Here is a 22,711-nt window from a genome sequence, read left to right as displayed (position 1 = left end):
TAAAAATCTGTCGTGCAAATAGATTTTTGGTGATATTTAAACAACAGCTCGAACGCTCATCTTTCATTTTGCTTTGAACGAGCTTGAAGCTGCAGCGAAGAACGAGCAGCTCAGCTGCATTTTACCTTTCACCTTTGACTGCTGACTCACCGCGCCCTCAGCCAATCAGCACCGAGCTGCCAGCATGTCATGACAGATTTGTGAGGGAAGGGAATGGCTGAAGCCTCACGTGGCTTTTTGAAAGATGCCAACCCACAGTGCACACAGCTCTGATGAGCCTCTGAACGCCTCGCTGTGAGCATGCGCACTCACTGGGTCTCATCACTCTTTCTCTCACATAATACCCTCTCTCCTTTTCTTCCCCTCCTCACTGTCCCTTACAAGCTGTTGGATTAGTTTCAGTTTTCCTTCAACAAATGTCTGGTTTTCTTTATTCTGGTTGTAAATGTGTGAATCAGCTGACTGCTTTAGAAGATATTTGGAGGTTGATCAGCACCAGAATGTAAGACAAAGCCAGCTGCAGCAGCAGAAGGTTGATCTCACACTGAATGTTGTCATGGTCAGTGATGTGGAGCACATAGAGGCAAATATGAGCACAAAACCCACAGAACGTTCTTTGCTCGCTCAAACACTCAGCAGGAACATAACCAGTCTACATGTCAAACATATTTACCTCTGCAGCACCTGAACCTTTTTGAACCGTTTTGTTGGGACTTTTTGTACCATAGTTGACATTTCTGCTGTTTTCAGGCCTAAAATCAACATGGCTGCCTATAAATGACATCATGTGGAGCAGGTCATGTGATCTGGAATCAACATACTTCCTTGAGGGTTTTTTTTCTAATGGGTAACTTAGTTGACAGTGATCTCTGAGACACATACAATTTGTTATTTTCCATATAAACTTGGATATATTGCCAAAAAAGAAATATCTGTCATGATCATCTCAACTTCACGAAAAGAACACAATCAAAACAATTTTTGAATGAACTCATTTTATTATTGTTTAGCTAATTAGAAGGTGGTTGTTATTAAATTGTGGTGGTTATTTAGGTGACATTTTAGTGATATCCCGTCATTTTTTTATTAACAAGTGATGGTTTCAATAATATCTAATTATGGAATTTGTAAAGACATGATCATAATGAACATAAAAAACTTTTTTTTTAACTTTTCATGAAAATGTATGCAAGATATATCCATGGACTTCAAAAGTCCCTCAGTTGACCCAGCTACATCTCGCTTGTTTTTAAATTATTTGTAGAGGAAAATATTTGCCTAACCTTGAAGACTTGTATGTATTATTGCACTCTAAAGTTGTTATTCTGCACCAGGCTTTTGTTATTAACCACCCAAGTGGCTTTGCTTCTGAGGCTTTACAATAAAAAACACTAATATTACATTTACCTCAGCCTCTTTATTTTCAAATCTACCAATTTAAATCCCTCCTGACGTGCATTTCCGTTGCCTGTAAGACAGGCTGATGGATGCTCAGAGCAGGTGGAGGCTGATCTCAGAGGAGCCACAGAGCATTAACACGGTCCGTCTATTAACTGTATTACTGGCAGCCCGGGACGAGCTGCAGCGAGAGGCGGGACGAGCTGCACTGATGCTGCTACACACCAATCAAAGCAGCCAGTCCAGCTGTAAACACTAATGTAAAGCCCTAAATTAAAAATTGAATTAACCTCCAGCCAGTTACCAACCTACAACAGCAAGAGCAAAAATTAAATGTTTATTTTAATGTATTAATTAAATCACATGCACCATCTCCAAAAGCAAAGTGAGATACATTTAATCTTCACTAAAATTATTTACTATAAATTTACAGTTAATCGATTGTGATCAGGTGTAGCAAGTACATGATTCTTTTAGGAATGTGATGATTCCTATTATATTTCCAGCTTTCCATAAGCCCCTAAACAAAGCTACACTAAAATTAATAGACAGAAAATGTACAGAATAATACGTAACATTAATGTTCATGTTCAGGAAAACTGTCAATCCTTTTTTGACATGATGGTCTAAAGACAGATTAGTTTCCACTTTTATTTATATCATCCACATTTGACTTTCCATGCTCTTAAAAGACTTCATACCTTGAAATTCAATTTAAATTAAGACAATTATTTTTATTTGCAATTATTTCAGTAACAAATCAAACGTTGTCAGAGTCACAGTGAGTTTTATTGGCCAAGTATGCTAAAAATAAATAAAATAAAAACAGTGGAAATAACATATTTATACGCTGATATGAATATGAACCAACAGTTAAACAACTATAAGCAATATAAATTGTATTCTGTGCGGCAGAAGTCGATCCACTTGACAATGAGAGAATATTAAATAAATGACATTGCTCTATGTCTATATTATCCTAGAATAAAATGAAAAGTATGTAAAGTAGGATGGTTTTGCATTGCACATTTCAGTTCTTTTAAGACGTGTCATTTTAAATAAACACTGAAATTTCTGGTGGAAGCAAAACTAACTAAAATAAAGACACTGCTAAAGAATTAAACCGATTTTTTTTCTTCTTTGTTGTAGTTCTATATTCTACCCAATCTGAAAGGTTCAAACCAGTTTGGATTAGGCATCAGCTCCTTGGAGGAGGAACCAATTGATTATAAAGAGACCCAGACTCTTTGGGAAGGAGAAAGGGCCCCCTGTTGTTTCAAACCAGCTCCTCTAACTTCCCAGAGTGTGGGGGCCCAGAGGCTCGCTGCAGTAAATGGCTGCACAGTGACTCCTCTGAAGCAGCGGTGGGGCGAGCTGTGAGGAAGGACTTGTAGGATACATTAAATCAGCCTGATTAGAAGTTTAGGCGAGGCCAAGGCTCAGGTCCGACTGAAAGGCTGCCGGGCAGCCCTTGAGTGATACTATTCACATCCTGGGAGAAAGGTCAGTGTCAGAGGAGTTCACAGGCCCCATCTCCATTCTTATGCTAAGGGATCATACACATAGGCTAATTCACTGGCTGGAAAGGCATAAACAGCTTCTACCGACTCCTACTTTCCCTCCAAAATGTTTGGATTCCTCAACTTGAACAGGGAGGCCCTTCCTCACTGGTTCTCTCTGTTAAAAGAGATGCAAATGTGACAAGTTCATGTTGTACATGCAGAAAAAAATGCCTATAAGGTATTGTATATGTATAGATATAAAATTGCCTTGTCATTTTTTAAAATTTTATTGCCTCTTGTAAAAAGAAATGAGCCTCCTGTTGTCTTTACCTTTTGTCACACATTCACAAGTTTTTTCTAGTTAATAGCTTTTATTGACCTCCTATAGACTTCTTGGTGCATTTTCTTGTCCGTCTCTGAGTGCAGTGGTCACTTGGGAATAGCAGGAAATAGCCACTTAATTAGCAGCCCTTGACCTTTGCTTCTGGCTCGGGCTGCCTCTGACCTCTGCCTCTCTCCGGCCTGTTTATTGTCCTCTGGGGGACTGTCCAGATCGCGACCCCCTGACCCCTGCCGACCTGGGACTTCACCAACAGGTCCCTGACCAGATGCCCCACCTCACAAGACATTCATCAAAAAGCAATATTTGATTCAAGCTGATTCAGCTGATTCAAGCAATTACCTCTGTAGAAGAAAAAGGAGCGTATAGGACACCGAAGCCGCCACAGTTATTCCCTGCAGCTCTCTGACGTCTGTTTGCGGAGAGAAACATAAAGCAACACATTTGCGGAGCATGTAGGGTAAAGCCAGCAGAATATGAAACGTTCTTAATGATGAAAATCACACCAGTGTAACAGTTTTTACAACATCGTTTGAACATTTTGGGGCGTTCGCTCCATCCAGGCTCTACAGAGGCTGATTCCACTAATTGGTTTCCATTCATCCAGAGAGGGGAACTAATCACTGAAATCAGCTGCTGTAGTGTGTGGATGGATTGAAAACATGCTGACTCCTGCATGGGCCTCCAGGAGGGAGATCTCCACTGCTGGGAGTGTGATTTTTATAGATGTAAGGGGGGAAAAAACTGTGCTTTTACAAGTTGTTCACACTTAAGTGCCTGTATAATTACATTTTTTATGCAACTTTAAATCCTTTTTTTAGCCTTTATGTTTTTCCTATGTTTTTGTGTCTGTATTTAACATAAAGAAGATTGTATTGTGTATGGGTGAAGGGTTTAAAATTACTGCCATGATTCTGCTTCTGACACTTTTTTTTTTACTGTAAAGGATTTTTTTTTTTTTAGTTTTTCATTTTAAGACCAGAGCTTTGGTTGGGCTTGCATTTTAGATTTTTTCTAGTTATTCGGGATAAGGAGTAACCAATAAATATAATAATCAGATAATATCTAATATCTTATTATTTATATTTAATTCTATTTGCATTATTTTAATATTTTATTTATATTGTTATTTCGATTGTTGCTGTTATTTTTATTATTAGATTATAAAAAACATGCAATACATTCTTTCTGAGGGAAAAAATGATGTCCACATACAGGTTCTAGGAGGTTATGTCTTTTTATTTCTCTCTCATGAGAAGGGAATCTGAAAATGTTCAATAAGCCTGATTTATTCACTGTAATGGTATGATAGCTGCTCATTTTTTTTTCAGATTTTTGTCTCTTTTTTTAACCATGTTGTGTTTGGTTATTGTAACAGAATAAAATACTGCATTAAGGGATTCCCTGCCAGCACATTGTTCTGTTTTTTTTTTTCTAAATATGCCATAACTGAGCTGGCAAAAATGTAGTGAATGAACGATTTATTGAGAAAACACCGTGACTTCCTGCTTTTTCTATCCAGCCTCGTTACATTCATTGTTTTCAGAGAGGAAATGACTGAATTGTGTTGTGACTAATGGACGTGTCTGTGTTTTTCTGTCACCTCTAAGCGCTTTGCTTGTCTCCATACAAAGAGTCGGAATAATCCCCTGTTGACCCCGCGCATGTCCATCTGTTGTTTCACTCCGGACATACATCAGTCGGACACTGATTGACGGCCTGTAATCCCCGAAAAACCTGATTAATGGTCGGAACTGGGCCCTGACGGTCACTGACACGTTTGGTTGAGCTCAAGTAAACAACGAACCGAAACCTACGAGTCGTTTCAACACAGATTATTCAAATGATTGTGAATTTATTTATTTTATTATGTTGGTTATTCACAAGGCTCTGCTTAAAATCCGCCAAATGTGCAGATGTAAAAATATATAATTAAAAAATACTCGTTTACTTTTCCTTGATTAATAAAATATGAAGGGTATAGGGGGAAAGGGGATTATTTTATATTTTAAAAGCGGTCAGGGTCATTTTTGTCCTCTGAGTTTTTTCCGCTGATGAACTTTTCTTATTCCTTCAAATTAAAAGTTAATATGGAGTAACTCAAACATTTGCTCATCAGCATTCCCATGTGAATCTAATGAAAAAAAGAAAAACAACAGGAAAAAGCCAGAAAAGAGAGCTCCCGATTGCTAAACACACGACATTGTGCATTTTAAACCTCTTTATTTTTTTTTGAAAATTTCAAAATAAAACTCTGCTCATAATGTAAGACATTTGAGGGCATTAAACATCATCCCATCAAATATCACAAAATAAAGTGCCTCATTGGTCAAAACAAGAAGGTTTTTTTTAACAGAGAATTTTAAAAAATAAAACATTTTTTTATTTATAAAGACAGCTGCAATACATTTATATAAATTTAACTCATATTGCATTTTTAACTATAATACAACAGAAAAAAACTGTTAAATTAATTAATTAAAAAATAATTAAAACAATCATCAGCGATGAAAATGTACAGTACATTCCAGAGGGCTAAATAAGTAGGAGAATTTAATACTTTTACATTTGCAACATTTAAAACATCATGTCATCATTACAGTATCAGACACATCCTGTACAATTCACAGTGTCGTTTTTCTACATCATCTTGCAGTGTTTATTTGACTGATAATCTCTCAGAAAGTCCCGACAATCTGATGACGACATTTCGTCGAGTCGGCTCCATGTTGTCTTTGTGCCAAAGGTTCCTTCAGAGTGAAGAGATGCTCACAGTTTCTGTCCCATCCTGAGGAGAAAAAAAAAGAATGGAGGGAATCATTAGCATGAGAATCAAACTTGGCTCCATAAACTGGTCCACTCTGCATGGAAGTTGTAATTTTTCACATTTCTGAGAGGAAGGGAAGAATGAAAAAAAGAAAAGGAAATTGTGAAGATATCATAAAATACATTCTGTTTAGGGATTGACAGTAGAACATAAAAGTAAATTGACTTTGCCCAGCACTGGTACATGCAGTGTTCATGATAATAATTAAAGGCTTTATTAGAAAATCATTTTTAGAGCTGGCAAAGTGCTGAGCAGTCATTAAAAACAGCAAACATTTGCAATAAAAGAAATTAAAAGCAAAAAAAGCAAACAAAGGGCCAACGGGTAAAACAGCACATAAAAAGGGTGACTAACTTCCCACATAAAAGTCATATAAAAGCGAGTCTGTGGAGCCATGCTTCAAGAACAATATAAAAGTCAATAAGGACTCTGCAGACCTAAGCTCTCCGGTTACTCCAGAGTGTGTTTTGGCAATAGTGAATTTGTTGTTGTGGATGATTTTTAATTTTCTACATCACAAATTGTAAGCAGTGTTTCAGAAAAACAAACTTCCTTTTCATGCACTGTAAAAAAAAAGAAAAAAAAAAGGCCCCTGTGCTCTGCATGTTGTTCTTCTCTTCCATTTTCAGGCTGTATGGATGGAGGGATCTTAAGGCTTTTATCCCCACAGGGAACCAGCCCGAACTCTTTCTCTGTCAATTTTCACCCACTCCCCAATTCAGATGAGCCCTTTCTCCCACCAAGCCCACAATGAAGGATTTGTCCTCGTTCTCTTTGTCCACCTCTGATATCTTTTTTTGACTGCTCCCTCTCTGCAGACAGCATGCAGCGTATGCAAATACGCGCTCTTTTATTCGCGAGACCCCTCCCCTGAATGAATGCAACCTTAAATGAGGCCACACTCGCACACGTTTACAGAGGGGGCACGGAACATGCACGTATTACAATCAGTGGATTTGCATGCCCACTCTGACACGCAGTCACTCAAACATCAAACGCTGACCACGTGAAATGAGCAGACACGGATATATGTGGCTCACTGATGGAGCAGATTATTTTATCTGAATGTTAACCCGTGTAGTTTATCCAGAAAAGATCAATAACAGGAAAGATAACACAAGAACAGAGGCTGGTGCTCACCATAATTAATTGTTATTATCTACATGTGCATTTTTCAACACAGATTACAATAGAAAATGTGAAATTTGCTCTAAAAAGGGATATTTGGTATATTTTTTAAAAATTATATACATACTGTCAATTTATAAAGATCTCTACATACACAGGAACACAAAGTATGAGACAGTTTTGGTCTCCTTGCTGTGTAATTATACTACATCACAACAAACACGTTGTTGCTTAGTAAAAATGTTTGTTTTTTAAATTTTTGCTTCTTTTGATTGTGTCATAAAATAAGTATTCTGAGAAAAACTTGAGTTCTCTTTTAGGAAACGAAGCAAATTTTTCTTTGAAAAGCTTCCAAAAAAAAAGGACAAAAGCTCTACTTGCAATGAAAGAACATATTTTCCTTTCTCACAGGTGTTTTATCGCAGTCATTGTAGATTAGGTGTCCCACACACACACACACACACACACACACACACACACACACACACACACACACACACACACACACACACAATGGGTGTTCAGATGTGCAGGATGAGGCTGAAAAATGAGACAGAAGCAGCCCAACAGAATGTGCTCCAAGGAAGAGGTGTAGACTGTGCAGCTCTATAGGTTGGATGAATTATCACAGTGTCTGATGAACATAAAGCGTTCCCTCTCGCCGCTAACATTCCCAAGCTGGCCCGTGCCATCTGTGAGTGTGTGTGAATGGCTTGGCGCTTGTGTGTGCGTGTCGTGGGGGGTTGATGTCTGCTGGACAGCTCTGACAGTTCGGCCTTTTCAGCCTTACATTACTGAGCCGACTGGCCTCTTTCCCATAGCAACCTTAACGGAGGTCAAAGGCTATGTACCCCCACACCCACCCACCTCCTCTTCTTCTTGTACTCCGGGGTGGCCGCAGACGCTCTCAACTCCCTGACCGGCCGCAGACGGAGCCACCGCACCCATGAACTTGAACTTGATTTCTGACACAGCGGTGGAGTCGTGCATCCAATGTAGTGTGAACTTTTTACTGCGTTTCACACAGCATGGAATAAAATAACATGCGCACAAAAAAAGAGGTCATGCTAAGGATTCAGCCCTAATTCTAGTCACCCTCGAACCTCATCTCCTGATATGATTGCAAAGGGCCGCTGTATTAAAGGCTCAGTCACCTAATTCTCCCTCCACTTTCATTGGAGCACACAGGACCCTGACTCAGGGATGCCACGGCCAACAGACGTAATCTGAAAAGCCTGGGATGTAGAAACTTCTCTCCATCTTTCTCTAAGATACTTAACGTTGGGCTTTGTGCTAGATTAGTCTCGGCCAAAGTTGCATTAAAGAGCCCCAATGAGCCTCGCTTGACCCACATTGGACCTGATCCAAGACTATGGGCGGCCGGTGAGCCGGGCTTTATATACCACAGCAGAGCCGTTAAAACATTAATAGTGTCCACACATAGTGAGGAGGTAACCCAGGAGCTATATGGTATTAACATTTTATCGCTACTATGGCTACGCTGCTGCACCCACACAGAATGGGAAGTGAGCGCCGGCTACTGTCACTTCATCATGTCATACATTATAATTCCCCTCCACTGAAAATCCCACATAGCAAAAGCAATACATAGTTAATAATGAATAACAGAGGAGAGAAAGAAAGGGGGAGGTAATCATCTCTATTCTGCCATTTTCTTCAGGGGAAATACATTTTTCTGTCAAATTTAAAGTTATGTACAAGTAGAAGGAATGGAGGAATGAATATTTGAGTAACGGTATCTGCAGCGAGCAGAGGAAGACTCAGGGACGTTCACATCCTAAATCCTCCTGACACGGTGTCAAAGCTGCTGACCTCTCCCTGCAGCCGCCTCGGTTTCAGACCATCTTGATTGAAAACGCTTTTGTTTCGGGGCAGATTAAGAGCGAACACTTAAGCAGTTTTTACCAAGTGTTTAGAAGACACCACGTATTATGAAAATCAAGATGACAGCATATTTAAATTTGTTTCCCCCCACACACACACACACCTTTCTTTTTTGCTCATTTGCAATCACTTCATGCTACTTCCCCCACCGTACTGCATTTAGAGAGAATTACAGCTCTCAGTAATCATTAGACGAAGAAATATTCTGTGTGCATTTGTGCATGTCGCTCATTTTTACACCCTCCAAATACTAGAGGAAGCGATTGCTCTCGTGGCAAGCCGTAGTGAGCTCGAATACATTTTCCTGACAAATTTGCTTCAGTCACCGCCTCTCTTCGACCATGCTGCCTGTGTCGACTGCTGCAGCTATCACGTACAGTTGTGTGCCGACCTCCCCCCTTACTCTTTCAAACACACACACACACACACACACACACACACACACGCGCCAGTCCTCCATGCCCGGCTCCTTGCAGCTGCTTTAGCGTGGCACATGCTAGCATGAGCTAACGTCATCAGCAAACAGCAGAGATCACGCTGGTGGCTCAAACATGGCTGCCCCTGTGCTACACCTGCCGCCTCCTTTACATACGCGTTTACATTTGACTCCATTATCTTTAACCCTTTCTCCAGTTTTACCTTCTCGCGAGCAACAATCTCACCGTTTCCCCCCTCCCCGCCCCCTCTGTTTTCCACTAATGTACCGTGGAGATCTGCAACAGAAAACGAAGCCATAGTATCTCCAAGATTAATTTCTTGACTTCGCCCTGCTTTCTCTTTTCTGTCAAATCTGCCTGAAGCAATCCGCTGTATATCACAGATGAGCAGCGCAAACGCAATTATAAAGACAGCTCTGAGTCTTTTATATGAATAAAGAGAGGGAATAATCTTTTGACATGTGGTGCTGCACATGCCTTACACATCTCGTGGAGGCACACGTACAGTATGAGGCTCATTAATAATCATTATCCGCAGGTTACATCATTCAGCTTCTCAGGGCACACCCATCGCCTTAGCTGAGTCATTTGCGGTGATTTTTGGTGAGCCACCAATTGTCTTGTGGGATTTTCGGGAGGCCTGTTTTTCTGAGAGTGATACGAACGTGTAGATTGTGTTTGCAGTGACGAGTCAGATGGTAAATTGAGATCAAATAAAGGAGTCGGATGAACGGCACGCTGCAAAGATTTCAATGTGGTTCTTGATATTAAAAATGTGAAATATCGATGCAACAACCGCGGTGTGATAGAGGCCTGAGCTTCTATATGCACAGCATGTATGAATGCATCTCTAATGCCTGGGAAATCCCTCTCATTTAGGCGAAAACACAGCATCTCCATGTCGCTCAGACATGCAGAGGAGGGTAAATAGACTAATGAACAGTCAGGTGGCACTCCAGGGCCCGGACGACAACCCCCCACCACCAGCGCCACCATCGCACACATATCAAACACACGTACACTTGCACACACATTAAAACTCAGTGGCTCGCCCCGACCCCGGTGATCTGCACGACAGTCTAATGTCTCAGGCATCTGCTCATGTCTAGTCTGGAGGGTCTTTCCCACCCTGCCCCCCAGCCCGGGCCCGTCGCACCACCAGTTCCCACAATAGTGGGAAAGCAGGCTTTTCGAAGGGGAATGGATGGGGTGGGGGTGGGGGGCTGTCGGGGGGCTGCTATTGAGGGGGGAGAGAGAGAGTGAGAGAGAGAACGGGGCTGAATGATAATGTGAAAACGCACGGCGCTGTTCATTAACACACAAGCAGTGCAGCTGCACATGTTGGCCCTGGACACACATGCTCACGTGTCCCTCTTTTCTGCTTCAGGTTTGTGTCGGAGTCACCGGGGGGTTCAGGGCAGCTCCACGGCACGATCAGGACGGTTCTCAGGATCTGTGTGTCTGCGTGTGAAAGGTTGCAGGCGGGAAGCTGGTACAGATTTGGAGCGTTGATATTTGTCATTTCGCCCTTGTCAGATTTTGGAAGAATGTGGCATTTTACATTAGTGGCGTGTGACATTTTTAGCGTGTGTAGCAGCACAATTACACCACAATGGCTGAGAGTAAATGCTTAAAAATATATGAGATCCAACAGAAAATTTGTCGAGGTTATCTGTGCAAGACTAAGTAGGTTTAGGGAGAGGAAAAATGGACATTTACTGTGGCATAAAACACACCTACACAAAGACATGTATGTATGCACACACACAAGAACAGACTGTGAATGAGGAACAGGGAACCAAATGTATTTTGTTTATACACTAAATTGAATGTAACATCATAACGGTTTTAAAAAAAAACAACCATGTGATTACCCAAATGGGAAATTATCCTCCCTCCTCGACGAAATCCACCCGAGATTTTCGGCACATTAAGAAACATACTGTTCTAAAATATCATGATGCAAATTTCGCAAACAAAAGCGGTTTTGCATGAATTACTCGCTTGAGGTTTGTCAGGTGGAAACACGACGTAGAATCGCTGCCTGGTGTGCATCAGGGAGTAAAGAAGCACCATGACAAGAGGATGGCAGCTTTCCTTCAACCAGTGCCAGCTCATTAATTTTGTTTGCTACCCAGCCTCCCTCCCCCCACTACCACCAACCACCATCACCCTTCCTCACCCAGCACCCTCCCTCGCATCACCCCTTAACTACTAATTAGCAGGAGCAGAAGATGGAAGAGAAAAGGGAGAGGCCATGTGTGACTGTGGAGGAAATGGGGAAACTCTTCTTCTTCTCTCCCTCTTCCTTCCTCCCTTTCCCTTCCCCCCATCACACACACTCCCCCACCTCCTGGTCACCACCACCTCCACCACTGGTACCCAACAGAAAAAGCCATGATGCAGCTCACCTCGTATGCCAGCCCAGCCATTTTAGGTGTCGCGGCAAACGTCTCCCAAGATGGCTCCTCTGAGCGCACCCGTTACTCCAGGGATCCGGCAGGGTCTTTGTCCGCCTCCTGGCACAGGCAAAGTGTCTCCATTGGCAGTACAGATGGCATCAGAGGCTCCTGGGTAAAAAGGGTGAGGGTGGGAGGAAGGAGGAGGAGGAGGAGGCAGCAATTCCGGACAGACCGTTTTTCCCTCCTCTCTCTCCTCGGTTTCTTTTAATGATGCCTCTTTTCAGGAATCCCAGATCTTTCAGTGCTAATCGGAAGACTGTAAGAAGAAGAAGAGCAGAAGAGAGAAGACAGACGATTAAAAACCACATCCTACATTTCAACGTATCACTGCAGCTGAGCACATCATTGGATTGTGGGTTTTTAAAGACGCTACTGGTCGTGTTTTTCTTTAAACACACACTGGACACATGCACTGAGATGTGGTAAATCAGATGCTTATCAAAACTTTTTCAAGCTCCGACCACCAGCTATCCTTCCTCAAGGAGCAATTCAAGCTTGTCATATTTGTGTTTTTCAGGTCATGAGTGTGTTTATTCTGCTGCAAAAAAAGAAGCACCAAAAGAGTCCCTCACATCACAGAAGTACAAAGGTTAAATCAAGGATGCATTGGACATACAAGAAAGCCTCGAGTGTTTTTACTCCCATTCATTAAGGAGGCACACCATGTTCACACGCTACCTATAACAGGGAAAGCTCTGGAAAAGACTTGGACCACGGCCTTTTCACATATCCAATATCTCACTGTGAAACGAAGCAATTAGCCCGGGTTGACAGCAAGCTCTACTGCAATAGGTAGTTAACAGAGTGAATGAAAACTCATCTCACTTTGGTGCTCTTTAGGCTTTAGTGGCATTCTCCGGGCTGAGCATATGCACCGCACAGCGCTGAAGTACCAAGTTGAAAAGTTCAGCTCCTGTCTACAGGATGGCCTTGGCCTTCTCATTGAGGCAAGACACAATGTAGCCCAAAGACTCCAGGATTCGCTACAGCTTTAAATGCAGACGCCAAGCGTATTTTTTTTTAAACCCAGTGTGTGTGTGTGTGTGTGTGTGTAGGGTGCTACACCACTCAGCTGCATCATTAGCTTCCCCATTCTTCCATCTAAACAAACTCATAATCAAAATTGAGCTTTCTCTGAAAAAATAAATAAAAAACTGTTCCAAAACACACTTTACACTGATTTACACTGTAGGCTGTAGAGTGAAAAAAAATACAAATTGAGGCTATATGAGCACAGACTGGGCTGTGAGTGTGTACCAAAGCAGTCACCTCCAGGGATCCTCGAGAAGAATCCTGAAGGACCTCGAGAAAATGGGTGAAATACTTACTGTTATTTCACTCGCTGAATGTGCAACAGCAGATGGGCTGTTTGCACAGAAGACACTTGAACTAAAAGCTCTGGTAAATAATAAAATAAAAACTGAATTAGCTTCAGTTTCAGAGGTCCTGGTCTTGGGGATGCTTTCTCATTGTTAACCTCTTCATGTGGTATTTGAATTGAACAGAGTTTGTCTATGACTCTTCTGGCATGACAAGCCAAAAAGGCCTGTGGGGATTCCATATTACCTCCCTGCTTGCAAAATGTACTTTATTTCACACAGTAAAAGAGATATTCTGCATCCACTACATCCAAAGACTCGATTTTGAGGCCCTTGACGTGGAGGAAGTTTTACACTGGTCTCCTCCAGCCATACTGGGCGGCCTGTTTAATAGTCAGCACCACGTTGCAGAGGACCTGAATGGACCCTAAACACCCTAAAACGGGGCCAATTTCCGACTGTGGGCTCTCAGTCGATTCATAAAGCTCCTCAAAACACACTGAAGTGAGATGAAGGCCAAAGAAAGGGATTCCGGGCCTGGAGTGCTGAATGGGATGCTAGGATACTTTTATTTGAACTTCTGGTTGTTTTTACACACAAAGAGAGTTTAAAAACCCCAACATACAGCATTGTAAAGGGGGAGTAAAGAATCCTTCATGACATAACCAACAGGATGATGCATTATGTGTAAATCTGACATATTCTGCCAAAAGAAGCTCTGAAACTATTAAAAGGAGTGTAAATGTGTGTACTTTTTTTATTATAAGAGTAAAGAACTTAATACTGAAGTATATGCAAGATTAAAAAATATCCTTCTCCACTTTAGCAAATCTACGTTTCTATATTTGCGATTATTTATATATTAATATAATAACTACACTCCAATTAAAACTTTCTTACCTTTCTGGGGCGAAATTCCGTCAAAAATCCACCTTTGCTGGGTCCCTTCTTTTCTTTTCGGGGCATGAAAACATCGTTACGGAAGCCATTTCTACTTTCGGTTATCTAGCTTTATGACAGGTATTTAACACTCATACAGCTAGATAACCAAAGACAAAAACAGACCTCCTCTCTCTCACACACACACTCTCTGTCATCCTGTAGCCCGACATGATGCTGGAGTGATCTAGAAGGAGGTGAAGCTGCATTAGAAGGCCTGAAATATTTCCAAACACGTTCCCAGCTCATTTTGCGCACCTAGTTCCTGTTTTTTTTTTCAATTAAAAAAGCGAAACAACTGAGATGATGGCGGATAACAGATGCGTAAAAGGGCACGTTAAGAGGACTTGGATCAGCTGCATTTGATTATTATGTATTTAAGACGTTCAAGCGTCAGATATCCATGTCGTGAAATAAGCTGCCTGGTTGAAGGCCTACTGAATGCTGATATTACGCTGACCTAATTATACTTTTCATGTACAGAATAAAATTTTCGAATATTTGGATATACTGTAGCTAAAAAATAGAACATTTTGTATTTATTATTAATATTATTTTTAACACTTTGCTGAATTTTAGTAACAAATGGACACCACTGGAAATATGTGCTCTTTTCGGCTTTAAAAATCGAGTTTAACTCGTTTGAAATGACATTTTACGCACGAAAATCTCCACATGCACCGAGAATGACTTATCACTTTGGACAAAACACTTAACAGTTCATTTGTAGGATATTCAGCTGGGCTAATACGTAACACCAAAGCTCCTTTAAAAAAAATAAAAACACATCAGTGCAACATTATTACTAAGTACTGATGATTTAATGAATTAACGACATCTTGGCACTTTCAACAAATCACTGACGGCATTTTACAATCATGAAAACTTGCCTTGTTGTTATAATAGCATAAAAATGCAAGAATTAAACACAAATATTCACACAAACTAGACGTTTATTCATAAGAGCCTGTTTTGTGTCACTGAATGATCATGTGTCCAAACTATGACCATGAACCTGACACTGAGGCTAAACGATGCTCCAAGAACAACAGCTGACTTTTCTTCTTTTCTTTGCTTTTTTTTACGTTAAAAAATCTTCTAAATCTAAATTGAGCTGGGGTTTAACAAGCTTTAATTTGCTCTTGGCTCTTTAGTGCTCCTGGGGACAACGAATCCCTACTTTTAATGAGAGTTGTGATTGGCCTACTTCTTCTAAAACTAGACTATTTCACATCACAAGGATTATCCGCATAAGCTGTTACAAAAACCAATTTTCTCCTGATCATTTTAACAGGCAGAGGAGTGCAGTTTGCCTGTAACATTGTGGTACTTTATGGAACAAGGGGTTTTTGTGAGTGTGTGTGTGTCTGTGTGTGTGTGTGTGTGTTTAAAGATCACACCGCCTGTATGCTTCATTTGAATGAAACACAAGGGCGTTTGTGGTGGTTAAATAATATGTTTTCTTGCGTAAAAAGCTAAACAAAACATCATTATTGTCCTTACATTTTTTGTTTTTGTATTAGACACATGGACATGGCATTTGAGCAGATTCAAAGCTGGTATTAAAAAAATGTGATGCTGTACGTGCAGATGTTGTCTATTTCCAGAGGCGTTTTCTTACCTGTTTCAGAAGCAAAGCAAACTCTGGAGGCAAATGTCCCCAACTTTAGGTGCTGCAGAATTTTCCAGATGATTTGTTCTCTGCGTCTACATCGGGCCCTTGTGGACTCGCAGCTCCGCAGCTCTCAGATGGGTCCGGTTTGGTCCTCGGTCCTCCGGCTTCTGTCTCTCCTCCAGCCTGCGCGCTTCCTCCACTGTCTGACAACCCGCTCCCGCACTGACGTCATACCAGGAGCAGGGAGGCGGATTGACCAATCAGAGCGTCCGCCGGCACCGAAGAGCGTCCGAGCGTATTAAGACCTCTCACTCCTCACTGTTTTCTCCCGCTTTTTGTTAAAGAGCTTCACTCCAGCCTACACTATTAGTACCATGATTTAAAAAAGTGCCAATAATCTTCATTTTGGCTTAGAGAGAGAAAGTTTAAAAGCTAATTTGATTGAGTTTAGCCAAAAAAAAAGTTTCTGAGGTGTGATATGAATAGATAGATGGATACTTAATTTAACCTTTGCGGGAAATTACTTTTTTTTTAGAGCAGTTAGAATCACAGTCAAGAACCCACATCTAACATTTACAGCAAAGCAAGCATTTACAGGCATACAGAAACTACTTTTGGCATGCAACATATACAGTACAGAAAATGTGCCATGTGCAAAAATGTAGAAAATCTATAAAGTACTGTGCAAACATTAACCGGTATCACATAAAATAGAAAAAATACATAAACCTATGGAAAAGTCTCAGAATATATGCAACATGTGTATTAAAAAAAATGTACCAATGCATTGCACAACCATTTTCTGTGCATCAGATGCAGCTTATTAGTTCTTAGTCCTCCTCTTTGGTCTCTAAGTTTATTCACGGTCTAGTCAAGTGTGCCTTTAACCCTTTGATGCACAAAATGTGTAAAAAAGGACCCAAATCCAATGAAAAATGGATATTTCCTGACCCACACTGCTCATCAAAAGGTTAAACTACAATGATCAGATAGCGTGACCAGACACTCCTTTAACCTCTCACTATGAAATGTCGTGTTAAAAATGCAGCTTTATTGAAATGACGTGATGCCACAGACGACAGGATGAGAGAGGGCGGTTGGCGTGCAGGATGACGGCATGTCAGTTATGACTTGTTAAGGTACTTAAATGTGCACAACTCCAACAACTTTCACGAAGACATCATTTCAGACAACACGGTACGACAGGCAATCTGTCACATGATGCTCTGGGTGGACATGTGGTTCTTTTCCCCAACATGTCCGCCAACTTCGCCAGACGCTCAGGAATAATGGGACAACTTCAGACAAACAGTGTGGACAACCTTAGAAGCACAATTTTGTGTCACAGTTGTATGACGTAGAACTTCCCCATTCACTGTCTGTCCATTATCATTACCACTATACTTGTTTGTTTCATGGCGTCCATTCTGCTGTAGACATGCTTTGTGTTGGAACAAATACAATTTACTGAACTATTACATGCTGTCTTTGCATTTTTGTTCAGTAATAGTAATTATAACAATGGATAGGACTGAACAATGCAGGAGAAGAAGCCCTATTTCAGTAGTTGACAAAATAACTTCACCTTAAGATCAATTTAGTCGCTAACTTTAATGGTGTCTCGATGGTGGTTGAAAAAAACATGAAACACCCATAAGAATAAAGAGACTCCTGTCCTCCTGATGCTGTCTCTGAAGTTAAGACTGAAACTTCTGTCTTGGTTTTAATGTATTTCAGCAGCAGAAGAACTCTTAAAAAAAAAAAAAAACTAAAATTGATTTATTATTCATAATCTGTAATCCATTTGACAGATTTTGTCTCATGTCTCTTCTTTGCTGAAATTCAGACTCTAGTTAAGCCTACAGTTAAAGATCAAGCTGTTTAAACTGTGTAAAATATAACTGTCATTGTGTCTTAAGCAGCAAAAAATTGTCGTGGTGATCAAATTCTACCACTTGTGTGTTACTGTTTTATTTTATGACTGGTTGCTTGCTATCCTCTTGACATTACCACAAGATATGCACAAGAAAAAAGGATTTGGCGCCTTCACTCGGCTCCACAGGCTGCAAATTGGTGTGAGCTCTCCAGACAAATAAAGGATCTTTGAGCTCTGAGGCGCTTGTGGCAAGTGTGGGAAATTAACATCAGGGGCCAAGAGGAGCACGAACAGTTCCCTCCAAATCTGTACGGTCGGAGGAAAATGTTTTTCTGGGCGCCTTTAATGTGGCAAACACTGGGACCAGTGATAATGCATCAGATCCAGTCCCAGCATGTCATGTCTTGTAGCCATGTTTACAGCAAATATTGGCAGAATTTAAGACACAAGATTGGCATAATGGTCCTCTCTGAATATTTAATTTCACTGCAACTCCTTCTGCATTCCAGCTTGCACACAGCCTCCAAGTGTTTTTAATGACCATTTATTTTTTTCAGTAACTATTTTGACCTATGCACAGAGCAGCAGCAGACTTGGGGTATTAAAACTGGTTACTGGCTGCACCTGGAAAGTGTAAATTAGACAATTATGTCTGGAATCTCAGCAGAAATAAAAATGCATTTGAGTTAGATTGCAACCTGTGGTGCTCACAGCAATATTTCTAAAACTCATGCAATAAAATAAAATAATGTTTTTAAAAAGTTGTGAAATTACCAATCACTGCAGGATTGTAGGTTATGTTTGAATGATATTTCATTAATAGTTATTTTTTTAGTTTTCTTTTTTACATTTATTTTATATTGATATCCAAAGAAAAATAAGAAAAAGAAACAGTAAAGACATTTCAGAAGAGAAAAAATAATAACAGAATTACCCCACTAAGATCATGCTCCTTGTTATCACTTGTCTTTCATATAAAGAAATAAAAGTAGAAAAAAGAGAAAAGCCAAACACTTCAGTATCTGATAACTTGTGTGTGATCCTGGTACCATCAACAGAACTATATACACCATAGAACTGGGAGGAAGGTGTATATTTGTGCTAAAAACCTAATATATATCATATAAAATTTGCTTTTCTAGGAGCTATATATACACTTGAACCGTATACTGGCAAAAACATCTTTGCGGAGTTTCAGATAATATGCTAAACTTTCCATTTTGTATATATTATAAACAATACCAATCCAATCATCAGTCAAGGGAGCCTGTTGTTGCAGACATTTACGGGTTATGACTACAGATGTCCGATAATATCAGCTCACCGATATTATCAGCCCGATATTGGCATAGAAATGTAATATCAGTCAATATCCCTATCTGTTTGGTTTTTTTGCTTGAAAACTGATAAAATAATGCCTGGATTTGTAGCATTTACTGGACTCATAGAGGGAGGGAGGGAGGGAGGGAGACTGTTGTTTGAGACAATTTAAAATATGGCATTTTTTCCATAGCTTAACTTAAAGTAGTTTTCTTGTTTTGTACAGACACTGTTTACATTGGGAAAGCCTTGTTGCATTTGAGGATGCATCCAATGGATCATCACAATAAAATTAGGCATGAAAAGTGAATTCCATGACAGAAGATACATGATGTTACCTAAAATAAGTTAAATAGCCCACATATATTGGTTGATATCAGAATCAGAAATTGAGAGTTGGACAATATCAGCACATTGTTTACTGGCCAAGAAGCCAATATTGGACATCTCTAGCTATGGCTGTTTATTAGTTTTCACACTCTTTTACGCATTTATTTATATATGTACATTATGTGGAACCCTAAAGTACAAAAACCTCCAGATTGCAGTTCATTTTCATCAAACAGTATTTCTCGTTTTACAATTACAGAACATTTTCAATCACGCATTTTAGACGGCTGTTTAAAATCTGTTTAATTTTTACTCGTTTCATAAATTGCAGATATGTGGAGGTCACCCAGCAGCAATAAGTGTAAAATGCACTTCTCCTTTATGCACATAATAGCCAGATGTGTGAAATAAACAGTCCACAGCATGAAACAAAGGCATGCACAAGACACAAAGCTAGTCAAGTAAAGGTGCAGTTCCAGGAAATTCTGGGGATGAGGCAGCTCTGAATCTTTATCTTCCACACAAAGTGCAGCACAGGTGCAGGAGGTAACCTTCACAGAATCCCAAAGATGATGTCTGGCTGCGAGAGGAGGAATTATCATTAGAATGTTAATTAACAGTGGCATGTTAGCTGCACAACAGCGAAATGATGCAATCAGTCACTCACACGCTGGAGGAGGTGCTGTCCTGAGAAAGAGCGTTTGTCTGGAGGTTGGCCGTCCTGCCCTCCCGCCTTGCAGCGAAGGTAGCCGTAGAGGTTAGCAGCTTGGAGGGAAATACTGGCGACCACCAGTGACTGAGGGAGACGGAGAAATGCATTTAAGATTGACATTATGTGATGCAGCTCTGCCGATGTATGCATGTATCTCTTACCAGCCATTTAATCTTCAGGGAGAAGAGGGAGGTGAAGAAGAAGAATGTCCAAATGAGAGGACAGATGATCAGGCCAAGCCAAAATATTCTAGCTTCTGCCTCTGTTCCAGTGTAACTGCCCCGGGACTCCTATACAAACACACGCATACATACACTGCCGTTCAAAAGTTTGGGGTCACCCAGGTGATTTCATGTTTTCCATGAAAACTCACACTTTTATTCATGTGCTAACATAAGAAGGGTTTTCTAATCATCAATGAGCCTTTCAACACGATTAATTAACACAATGTAGCATTAGAACACAGGAGTGATGGTTGCTGGAAATGTTCCTCTGTACCCCTATGGAGATATTCCATTAAAAATTTCCAGCTAGAAAAGTCATTTACCACATTAACAATGTCTGGACTGTATTTATCATTAATTTAATGTCATCTTCATTGAAAAAATATGCTTTTCTTTCAAAAAAAAAAAAAAAGGAATATAATACCCCAGAATTGCTCATTCAAACTAAAAATGTCAGAGTAGTATCTCACTTTTTTGGCCTCAAACACCCAAAGGCTCCTTCCATCCTCATCGATCTGATTCCACCAGCGAAGCCCCACCAACAGCCGCCCGGTTACATTCTGAAACAACAACACAACCCATGAGCAACCAAATCTCACATGAGGGACAGAATAGGAGATCTGTTTGCCGCCTCACCTTCACAGACCAGAAGTCGAAAGACAGCAGAGCGATGATGAGGACAAAGCATGACGCAAAGCTCTTGCTGATCCAGTCACACAGCAGATACACAACAATGGCCACCACTCTGAAGAAGAGGTGGAAAAAGGAGGCCAGAGGGTGTCTGGAATCAGAGAGAAGCCGTGAATGAGAAGCCTAAAATGTCAATGAAAATGAGGAAAAACTGGAGCAGGCAGGGTCAGCTTTGTTGCACTGCAAGTCTGTTTTCTAACCCTGTACAAAACTTACCCTGTTCTTCATGTCCTAAAACTTTTAGTAATATTATTTGGTTTCTGTGCTGCCCTCTTTAAAAATTTTCAACATTTCAAATGACTTGGACGCACATTTGGAATCACTGTCTTGCTGGAAATGTACTCAGGGCATCACATTCTCCCTCTTGTTCATGGTCAAATTTACAAAAACACCTCCACAATCAAATGGACCCACCTCCATATCCAACAGTGGAATGGGGTTCTTCTTGTCATGCATGCATTGCCCTTTTTTAATGACAATTTCTGCTGATCCATTACTCACAAAAGTTCAAGTGTACTCCCATTACTTCATAACACAGGAGTCCACAGGCCTATCGATGTTTTCCCATAATATTCAAGTCCACTTCTGTGTGTTTTTTGGTCAAGAACTGATGTCCATGTTTGCCCAGAGTCCTCTTCTTCACTGCAGGTTTTGGCAGTTATAGTATTGTGTAATCCCTCTTAGAAAAGGATTTTTCTTTCACATCCAGGAAGATTTGCGGTTTACCTTAATGTATGATGCTGTAAATCATCCTCCTTGTTCATTTAAAAAAATCATGACATTTAAGGAATATTAAACTTATTTCTTCTCTTTTAAGGCAGCTTATCAAATTTTATTATATCTGCTTTTCTATTTGAACAGCTGCTATTGGAAATTTCAAACTATCAAAGCTGAAGCAAATTCTGTCATTAAGAGAGCTCCCAAAAGCTTAATGACACCTGGTTTCCTTTCACCGCTATTTGAAAACGATTAAAGAGCAATATTAGGCAAGGGGTGTCTGTATGGCCACTGAAAATCCTGCAACTTGACTATGCCACTAAACTCCTATAAATGTGACATATAAAGGTTCTACATTACAAACCATTCAATGTGCAAACCTTTGCATATACTTGTCCTATGAAGTTGATTTAGATGTAAATAACTGCACAAAGCTGGGAGCAATCCATGCTAATTTTACTTGAATTAAAGCAACAACAACAACAAAAAATCCACTGAGATTATGTGATAAAATCTCTTGCAATGCACCTTATGACTGCGCTTCTCCGCGCCCTCTCCTGCTCGTCAGCTGCAAAGTCCAGCTCAACATCCTCAGTGTCATCCGCCATCGTCTGATGAGAAGCAACACGACAAAACACAGCAGCATTAAAAAAATCCACGTCATCTTATACAATGAAATACAGGTAAACATGAGATATTTCAATAGAGACACACACAAAACAAATCATCCTTTGGCAAAGCTACCATTTAGGAGAAGCGTGGCTGCATCAAAGGGCTGGAATGAGGCAGGTGTTGCAGTGAAATAAGACCGACAGCGACACTGTGCCTCCTCCTTTACATCCACATGAGGAAAAAATTATATTTGGAGAGGCAGATAAATACTTAGAATCACAACCAGCAAAGCGAGTTTTCTTGTACCGGGGAATTGTATCACAGGTAGACATTTAGCTTAAATTTTGCTTTGAGAGAC

At 40.4% G+C, this 22,711-nt stretch overlaps 1 protein-coding gene and 1 long non-coding RNA gene across 3 annotated transcripts; both read right to left on the bottom strand.

The window, feature by feature from the left end:
* Window positions 1-5,443: 5,443 nt before the first annotated feature.
* Window positions 5,444-16,048, bottom strand: LOC110971930 (uncharacterized). The gene is made up of 4 exons (XR_007943845.1): window positions 15,879-16,048; window positions 14,219-14,444; window positions 11,949-12,255; window positions 5,444-6,028 (listed from the first exon to the last, which is right to left on the bottom strand). It is a non-coding gene; the product is annotated as an uncharacterized LOC110971930 (long non-coding RNA).
* A 3,421-nt stretch (window positions 16,049-19,469) lies between these two features.
* Window positions 19,470-22,617, bottom strand: LOC110971931 (Golgi apparatus membrane protein TVP23 homolog A). Of its 2 annotated transcripts, none has more exons than XM_022222341.2 (7): window positions 22,486-22,617; window positions 22,270-22,352; window positions 20,971-21,115; window positions 20,805-20,894; window positions 20,272-20,400; window positions 20,066-20,194; window positions 19,470-19,978 (listed from the first exon to the last, which is right to left on the bottom strand). In XM_022222341.2, the coding sequence occupies exons 1-7, from the start codon at window positions 22,486-22,488 to the stop codon at window positions 19,952-19,954; spliced, it is 606 nt and encodes a 201-aa protein (XP_022078033.1). In that variant the 5' UTR covers window positions 22,489-22,617; the 3' UTR covers window positions 19,470-19,951. The 2 variants fall into 2 exon arrangements, with proteins under 2 accessions (XP_022078033.1, XP_051808548.1); XM_051952588.1 differs by lacking the exon at window positions 22,486-22,617 and adding an exon at window positions 22,458-22,476.
* Window positions 22,618-22,711: the final 94 nt, after the last annotated feature.

Source organism: Acanthochromis polyacanthus, chromosome 8 (genome assembly GCF_021347895.1).
Source record: "Acanthochromis polyacanthus isolate Apoly-LR-REF ecotype Palm Island chromosome 8, KAUST_Apoly_ChrSc, whole genome shotgun sequence".
In the NCBI taxonomy this organism is placed as follows: Eukaryota; Metazoa; Chordata; class Actinopteri; family Pomacentridae; genus Acanthochromis; species Acanthochromis polyacanthus.
Note: the sequence above shows the minus strand (reverse complement) of the source record. Positions and strands in the feature narration are given on the sequence as shown.